Source organism: Musca vetustissima, unplaced genomic scaffold, assembly GCF_032173495.1.
Source record: "Musca vetustissima isolate MV318-11 ecotype Yass unplaced genomic scaffold, APGP_CSIRO_Mvet_v1 utg1997, whole genome shotgun sequence".
NCBI lineage: Eukaryota > Metazoa > Arthropoda > Insecta > Diptera > Muscidae > Musca > Musca vetustissima.
In genome coordinates, this window is record NW_026874733.1 from 74294 (window position 1) to 84210 (window position 9917).

Here is a 9917-nt window from a genome sequence, read left to right on the forward strand (position 1 = left end):
TACAATTGTGTTCATTAAACCAACCAGAAATGCGTGAAGTACACCATTATTTTGTTCAAACACGTATAAAACTTCTAACTAGCACACATGTATTTAGTTAGTTACTTAACCAACACATTTGAATGATAGCAATAAAAAGTTTAAAACCCAATTACAAGTAAACTTCTCAAGAACACGCACTTCCCCTGGACAGTAGCACGCCCATACATACGTACGTATGTTTGTCATATATCAGTTGAATTTTTGAAGTATGTACGTATGTACATCTGTTATACAGCGGATTTCATAATATGTATCCCTTTTTGGTCATTGTTTCTTTTTATTTAATTCTATTAACATTCCACTCGTTCTGCTGCAAACATACAAACATATATCCATACTACCAACGAACATGCCATATCCAAAATAAGCGTCATCATTATTGGGAGTGTCGTACACACTGTGATAAGTAATGGTCGTTAATGTTGTGGTTAGTAGCCAGTATGGAAATCGAAATTTCGTTCCAGTAAGTTTTAATTTGTACAAAATATTACTAAATGTTGACTTTTCACACAAAACTCTAGTAAAAGAGTATGACTTGAGCTATTGGGAGTCATTTTGAATTTCTTATTACTGAGTATGTACTCAGTACTGGAAAATGTACTCAGTAATGTTGTGTACAAGCAAAAAACAATGAATATGAATGTGAACTCAAGTATTTTTCAACAAAATTGAAAATTTGTACAATAGTTTGATTTTTTACTTTTCATGTTCACCTATTCTCTATGTTTATCCTATTCCCTAGCCATTTTTACTGGACTTTGATGTAACCAGACAATATACAATATCATTTGATAAGAATATTGACACATCTTAAAGGAATTTAAAACCTAGAAGATGTTTTTTTTATAAAATAAGTACTTTTGTATTTTTGACATCGAAATTCGGTTTAGCCAGTTTCACAAATTTTATTTGCGTAGGGTATCCAGTGATGTATGAAAGTCGATTCTTGCCAAACCGCGAACATAATATCAAGATTTTTTTTTTGCCATTTATTTAATAAAATTTTTGGGATGTTTGTATTGTGTCTTAATTCTGAGCATGCAAGTAGCTGTGTCTACATTTTTTCATGTTCATTACCGTCACAAATATGTTGATCATTTTGGATACTGATGAAGTCATAGCACAATTTTTATGTCTGAAGCGAATCGTATTAGTTAGGGTTGCCACGAAAAATGTATTAACACGTCGTCTGTCAAATAATCCCATCAAGAATAATCTGTGACACCGCAAATATTTTGTATGTGGCTGGTAGTTTAATATAAATAATATGTAAATAAACCCATAAAACACAAATGGATTTTCAAACCACACAAAATTAATAACCAATAAAATATGTATCTAAAAGTATTTTTTAATATTTTCAATTTGTTCAATGTGGCAACTCTGATAAATCTTCTAATGAGAATAGCATAAATGACGTAAAACAGAACATATAGATATAAACATGTTTGGAGGCGTGTACCCGGCGCCTTCACAGACGCGAATGGCTTACTTTTCATTCGATATAAAAATCAAGTGGTCTTCGCTTTAGTTATCTTTCGTGTAGTCTCGTTATGTATCATTGAATTGCAGTGCTTGGCTGTGTATCGTTTGCAAAAAATGTGACAAAAAAGCCGGTTCTTTTCACAGTCAACCTTGACCATGTTTCAAAAAGCGAGAGTATGTATACACATATGAGTACGTACACATGTATAATTTAGAAAGGAAGTTGCATGCATTTTTCAGTGGATCCCATTGAAGAATGTCGTAAAATGTTGATTTTTTCTTAATTTGATTTAGGTATATATTTCGATACATGAAGAGGACTCTCAAAAAATGACAGTTGTGTTTACAGGTTACCCTCTTTTTGAGTAGTATTTATATGCTCGACGCATATCTATGATACAGAAGCATGGCATAACTATGCAAGGTATTCTCATTTGAGAAATCGATAATGGCAACCCTTCTTAATATGGAATTCATCAAGGTGTATTTAATAAGGTGTATGCATCAGATACAACAACAAATATTTTACAAAAACAACATTGTTGTTATAGAAATTAAACTGTCATGCCGACAATAAGTTTTTGACAAAAATAAACAAAAACAATTATTAATTTATTTTTGTCAAGAACTATTCTTTGAGGAATGAAAAAAAGCCTAAATTTAAAGACCATTTTTGAAATCGAAATGTAATATTGAAAATGTTTTTGACAATTTACATTACAAACAATAAAGAAAAAGTTTGAAGTTTATAATTGTCACTTACACCTTATTAAATACACCTTGGAATTCATATATCAATTTCAGATAAAATTAAAAATAAATTCCATAAAATGTTACACATGGCGATTGACAAATTAAAGAAAACTATTTTTCTAAAGCTCCACATAATTTTCAAGATTTCCGTTTGCAATACCTCGAAATATTCACCGCATATCCCATAAAGAATATATTCACGATCGGAATAAAATTCGATTAGTAACAAATCTCCATACCAAAAATTATCGGAGTTCTCATTGTGTGTCAGATCTTCCTATCCGCCAGTTTCGCCCCTCATCAAGGGGGAGAGTGTGCCTTTTGCGTGCTCTCCAATTGGTACAGCATTTCGGTGCAGGTGCGCTGGTGGGCGTTATTCCGCCTGTGGCTCAGCCACTGTGAGGTAGGCCAAATGTCAGGGACTCACACAAATTTCTCCAGATACCCGCCAGTATTGAAGATTGCAGTTAAGTTCGTCTCGGCCGAACATAACAACGTTTTTATTAGTTGGTTCTTAGTTAATTAATATTTGTGAATAAAACACATACGCTTGTTTTTTTATTTTATTAGAATAATGAAACACCAGTCTAGCGCATCATATGTACATATATATGTCACATGAGTAATAACATGATAATATAATAAAAAAAAGTAGATTAAAAAAATAATCTACAAAGATGATATAAAATTGTGGGCGTTTAAACAGACAAAATAAAAGTAGCAGCAATAGCTTTTGTGGAAGATTGGAAGATAGCCTGCAATTTATCACAATTTAACATGCAATTTGGAAAAGTGACGTGCGGGGCCATTAAATGGTTACGATTTTTACCTAACCCCATTTATAATCACATAAATATAAGTTGTGTCCCCATGCAATAAAAAAAAAAACGACAACAAATTCAATATATTTTAAATACTCAATGTTAGATATCTCACTTCCAGAGGTTTACTCCGCCGATAATAAATTTATGGTCCAAAGGGTAAACTGAAAATATTTAAAATAAAAATAAATATTTGCCAAATATAAGAAACCATTAGATTGAAAATTTCGCACCGACAAATTATTATATTTCCTTTTTAATACACATGTATATTCTTGGAGAATATTAGGGGTTACGAATGTATGCTTAATTTATGACGTGAACTAATTAAGATGTCAGTGTTAAATGTACAATTTTATTATTTAGTTGTTAAAATACATAATTATACATGCTATTCGTTACTCACTTAGCTTCCTATCAGCTTGGCACATTGACACATGACGTGATAACCAGTTGTGTTTACACATACAGTTTTCGGATATGTGTACCAAAATTGCTACAAATTAACAGGTGATATACAATTAAGGGGGGAGGTGGGCTATTTCATGTCAAACCGCATCAGAAAAACTATTCATGAAACATTCAGCACTAGAACTAATTAAATAACTGTTAAAAGTGAAATAAAAACTGAATTAGATATTTAATGAAATTGGTGTTTTCAACCATAATATTTTGGAGTTGTATCATCTTCGTGGTTGTATTTGTGTCCCCTTGGCGGGTAATTAAAAAAAAATGAGGGAAAAAGTTTATCATAAAGTGTTTTTTAGTGATTAGCCCATGCACTTCCTGTTCAACTATTGCATATTTATTATCAGACACAATTCTCGTCATGTAAGTGTCTCAAGAATAAGCATTTATTCGTAGAAATCTTTACAAGTGCCCACTTTATACAAAAATACGTGCAATTGTGAATAATTCTGAGATTAGATATGAATGGGCGTCAGTTTTATCAGGAACCTGACGTTGGTTACAGATGCAGAGGACTGAACAAACTGATGTTTAATTGCATATAAATCTTGCCACGTGGTTAAATAACATTGTTCAGTAGTGCTAATCTGAACCCGTATAAAATCCATAAGTTTAAATTTGCGTAAATATTCTATAAATAATGAAATTTAGATAGTGAATAAACTATTGAATGGAAAATGATATTTTTATATTTTTGTTATACAGGTATAATTAATGACAATAACTTTAGTTAAAAAATAAATCAAATAGAAACAATTCAAAATATTTGTTAACAATATACTTCAAAATGGGCGATTATTAATAATTGTTGTTAGGGAAATGAAAACCCAAGGAAATCTAAAAATGAAACGTATGAGAAATACATGTGTCAACTCCATATACTACTGATATTTAGGAGGTACCATTATATGGAGGCTGCAGTAAAAATTGGACCAATACTGACAATAGTTTATAGGAAGATTTTTATTTTCGGTAGTATGAGATATCATATATGATATCTCCTACTACCGAAAAATTTGCCACTATGCCCACTAATGCTGAAATTACATTCATTTTAGTACATGAAGAACAATAAATAACTAATTTTGTGCAATCTAACCTAGCTAGCAAAAATAATGTATGATTTATCTGTAATTGTTTCTGACAAATATCGATTTCTTTTCTAGACATTTTCAAAAAATAAGTATTTTTCAAAGTAAGAAAAATTATTCGTTTTATGTAGATTGTCATGTCCAAATTATACAATAATTTTTTTGGTCCCAATTTTTGGGGTTCTCCAGCTTAAATAAAATAAAATTTAAAGATTTATATAATAAATACCATTTTTGGGGAAGGTACCAGAAGGAGTCGATCAATGGGTCCCTTCTTCTGACTTCATCTGGCTTGGCAAAGTTTGGTTCAAATCGGACATTTCGTTCACCTTATATTAGAGTTATAAATATTGAAAATGTGGGGAAGGTACAAGAAGGAGGGGTCCGATCTTCGGAATTTATCTACGCCTGGTAAAGGTAATAGGTTGTACAAAGTTTGGTTAAAATCGGACATTCCATTCGTTTGATATTGCATTTAAAAAATATTGAAAACTTCGACCCTTTGTGGGGGAGGTACCAGAAGTAGTGGCCCAATGGGTCTCATCTTTGGACTTTATCCAGGCATGGTAAAATTAATGGGTTGTACAAAGATTGGTTCAAATCGGACATTCCATTCGTCTGATATTGGATTTATAAATATTGAAAATGTTGACCCTTTGTAGGCCCGATCTTTGACTTAATCTACGCTTGTTAAAGGTATTAGGTTGTACAAAGACATAGAATTTTATAAGAATTAAAATGATTATTTAGATTGCCATTTCAGCTAGTGGATTTATGAATAATTTTAAGCCCGCAACTAATTCGACACAGATCAATCATGAGAATAATGCAAATCACTTTCTTATATAATCTAAATAAAAAATTATAACGCAACCTGCAAGCTGCGACTTAAAATAATGGTTCTATTTTTTAACAACAACGATAATATAACACGTTGTTTTTGTTTAAGAAATTCTAACGCCTGCACTGTGTTTGGATTGGGTTGGAGAGGAGGCATATTTGAAGTAGTACCGATTAGTTTATAACTGTTATAAAAGTGACGTATGTATGATGAGAACGAACGTGTAATTAAATTTACGATGACAATGACAGCAATTAAGTGACGTTGCATTGTTTGTTTTGATTAAATCATCGACACGACACGGCATTAAACTAAACATTTACAAATGACAGAGAGAATCAGTAAACACTGAGTTGTTAGAGATCATGTTTGACACATGTTTCGAGTGGGCTTCCACCAATAATAGTTTGTAAATAGGGCGGTTATTCATTGTTTAGGAGAGGTATGTCTTTTGTGGAACGCCACAGACTTAAAATATTTCATATTTTTAACAACAGAACTCGAGAGAAAAGTAAATGTGTTGGCAAAGAAATGGAAGGCATGCAAAGTTTTTTTTGAATAGTTGTAAGGTTTCTTAAGCGTTTGTATATTTACTGTAGACGGAGTTGAATGGATGAAATGATTTCATTTGACCGCAGTTGTTAGAACATAAAACGTAGTATTTATATTTTCTGTGTGTGTATTTTTTTGCAGCCACATATATTTTATACAGCAACATTACCCGCAATTAGAACGAAACAAAGATGACTCAGAGTGTGGACACATCGTTTATACCAGACCTCCCCAAAGGACCTTTGTGCGTGTATCGAAAAAGGGTAAACTTTGATTGGAAACGTCTGCGACTTATATTTGAGAAGGAAGAAGTGTTACGTCTCAAGGTAAACTTTTCCAAATTTTACATACATATTTCGATTGTCACATTTAACTATTTCTTCGACTATACTTTTTCAGTACAAAGTGTGGAAAATTCTCGAGAATGACCCTCTCTTTTCACAGCCAATATCTACACTACCTACCGATCAACAGAAACGTATTTGTGCCATGCAAATGAATCGCATGAAACAACTAGATTTAGTTCCTCAGGAGATCGAACAGCGTTCGTTCAGCGAAAAAACCAAATATTTAATGGGCATCAATGAGGCCCTACATGCCTACTGTCCCAGTTTATCGGTGAAGATTGCCTTGGGAGTGGGTCTGTTCAATAATGCCATTCGAGCCATGGGCACTGAAAGGCATATGAAATACTATGAGGCTGCTTGGAATCGTGAAATTGTCACATGCCTAGCCATTACTGAGCTATCGCATGGCAGCAACACCAAATGCATCCGCACAACGGCAACCTATGATCCAACCACACAAGAATTTATCATAAATACGCCCGATTTTGAAGCTGCCAAATGTTGGGTTGGTAATTTGGGTAAAACGGCCACTGTAGCCATGACATTTGCTAACCTCTATACACCAGACGGTGTAAATCAGGGTTTGCATGGTTTTATAATACCCATTAGAGACCCGAAGACACTTCAAGCTTATCCTGGTGTATTAGTCGGAGATATTGGCGAGAAGATTGGTTTAAATGGCATAGACAATGGCTTTGTTATGTTTTCCAATTACAGAATACCGCGCGAGAATTTACTAAATCGTACAGGTGATGTAACACCAGAGGGTGTCTACGAAAGTGTTTTTACAGAACCGGGAAAAGTGCTGGGATCTGCATTGGAATCATTTTCGGCTGGTCGAATTGGTATCATGCAGGAATCGGTGAACACTTTGTCGACTGCTTCCATTATTGCTGTACGTTATGCTGCCTTACGGAAACAATTTGGACCGGAAAAGTCGGGACCCGAAGTAGCCATAATCGAATATCAACTTCACGTGAGTATATTTAGTTCCATAATAAGGTCGTATACAAACGATATCGTCTTATTTTTATAGCAATGGCGAATTTTCCCATACTTGGCGGCTTCCTGCGTTTTAAAAATTGCTGTTATGGAATTAACAGATATATATTTGGGAATTATTGAAAAATCCCAGGCAGATTCGAATGGCTTTGAATTGTTGGTAAGTTTTTGGAAACAGTTAACGTTCGTAATGTTTGTTTCTGTAAAATTATGTTTGATTTAGAAAAAACTTAAACTTTGGAACATATGTTCAAATATATTTGCACTGTGATTAAGCTTAATGTAGTATGTCAATTTGCTTCAAAAAATTTCAATATCACAAATTTATCAAAAAAAAACATATGGTCGGTTCCCGTACTGCAAGAATCTACTAATTTTTACTACGATAACAAGTTTTCCTTTATGATATCCACAAAATAGTAATAACTAGTAGATTCTTTCAGTACAAGAATAGACCAATAGAAATGTCGAATTAGCCATGCCTATTTCTTTACCTGCCACGTTTATTGTTGCTACACATCCTAGAAGGTTTGGTATTAAAATTGGTTCACGATGTGATATTTTTTATTATTTTATTCGTTCTGCACCTGTTCAAGGCATATTGGAAAATATGAATGATTGAAAAATAACAGCCGCAGTTACAGTAAAATATTAGAAACATACTACATAGTTGATAAGCTCAACATTGATTTTTTTTTGAGCAAATAAAACCAATTACTAACTTCATTCCCGTTACAGACTCAGGCCGTATCGGAAATTCATGCTGTTATATCATCATCGAAACCAATGATCACATGGACTGCTCGTGATGCTATACAAGAAGCAAGGGAGGCTTGCGGTGGCCATGGATATCTTAAGGCTTCCAAATTGGGCGATTTACGTAACGACCATGATCCCAGTCTTACGTACGAGGGTGACAACAATGTTCTTGGCCAGCAAGCATCGAATTGGTTACTTCGGCAGTGGAACCAAGGTATTGAAAGTCCAGTGGGTACGGCGAATTTCCTTAAAGACAGAGAAAATATTCTAAAACAAAATTGGCAATCAGTCCTGAAACAAACACCAATCGAATCATTTGAATGTATGTTTTGTCGTCCGTTTGCATATTAAAAACATCACTAATCGATTACTCTTTTGCAGTTGTATTAAAATGTTACGAATGGATGTTGTGTCATTTGTTGGATATCACATCGTCGAACATTGCCAAAGATATGAAGGGCGGTAGCCATCGATTTGATGCTCGCAACAATTCCCAAGTGTATGGAGCACGCGATATGTCCATAATATATGCTGAATATTTCTGTCTGTCACGCTTCATTGAGAGATTCCATCGATCGGATGTAACCGGAGAATACTCCAAAGTACTAAAGTTGGCGTTTGATATTTACGCCATGAGGTGCTTCGACAGACACATGACCACCTTCTATGTTGGCGGATTTGCCCATGGTTCCGAGTTTGCGGATCTAATAAGAACACGTCTTCTACAAAAATGTGCAGAGTTCAAGGATTCTGCTGTTGCCGTTGCAGATGCGCTAGCACCACCAGACTTCGCACTAAACTCCGTTATAGGAAAAGCTGATGGCTTATTGTATGAAAACTTGCAGAACGAATTTATGACAAATTCGGGTGCCTTTGAGAGGCCACCATGGTGGCGTGATATCATCATTCCCCAAACGAAATCGAAACTTTAATTGAAATGCCTTTTTAAAGACAACTAAGTGAACCCCAACGAGTTTCTTAAGTCAGAACCTAATTGCATTAGGTGTAAAGTAAAGTAAAACAAAGCATGAGCAATCTCCTCCAAAACCTATATTACATATTTACTTATATAGTAAAAAAACGTATTTAAACCTAAAATATACATAATTATGTTCTAAGTTGATATTCATATTGTATGTATCCCAATTCGTAAAAAAATCCGAAACCGTGTTGTATTTAAGAATTGTAATCTCTTGGATTGGTTCTTAAGGTGTCCGCTCGTGTGGATCTAAGTCAAATGTCTAAGTTTATTTGTCTTGATTGAAAATATATATTTGTTAAATTGTTATTATTGCCGTTTTTTGAGCATTTTATAAGAACCAACAAATAATATGTATTGAAGTATTTTTGTTAAATTAAGTGTGTACAATTTCATAAAAAATTTTATTTTTAAATGTGAAACATGCATTTTATTGAAATGTGTATTAATGATGGTAAGACAAAAGAAAACAAAGTGTTTTTGACCCAATTGAAGCTTTGTATGTATTTTAATAAACGTATTACTTTTCTATACATGGAATACGAGTATAAAAATCGCGTTAAAGTATGAATATGCATTTAATGATGCGCAATGATGTAACTACTGGTGCTTTTCACGATTAACGTATACAGTAAACAATAATTTTGTGTACTATACGGCATTGGTTATTTTTTGGTTTAAACCAAACATTAATTTATTTTTGTTTCGTGAATAATCATTTCGAACGAACTACATTTAAGTCGGCATCGATCTCCGAAATAGAATTACAAAATACAC

At 33.5% G+C, this 9917-nt stretch overlaps 1 protein-coding gene across 1 annotated transcript; it reads left to right on the forward strand.

The window, feature by feature from the left end:
- The first annotated feature begins 6244 nt into the window (after window positions 1–6244).
- Window positions 6245–9111, forward strand: LOC133336270 (peroxisomal acyl-coenzyme A oxidase 3). Its single transcript, XM_061544556.1, has 5 exons — window positions 6245–6379; window positions 6453–7376; window positions 7437–7562; window positions 8141–8483; window positions 8543–9111. The coding sequence occupies exons 1-5, from the start codon at window positions 6245–6247 to the stop codon at window positions 9091–9093; spliced, it is 2079 nt and encodes a 692-aa protein (XP_061400540.1). The 3' UTR covers window positions 9094–9111.
- Window positions 9112–9917: the final 806 nt, after the last annotated feature.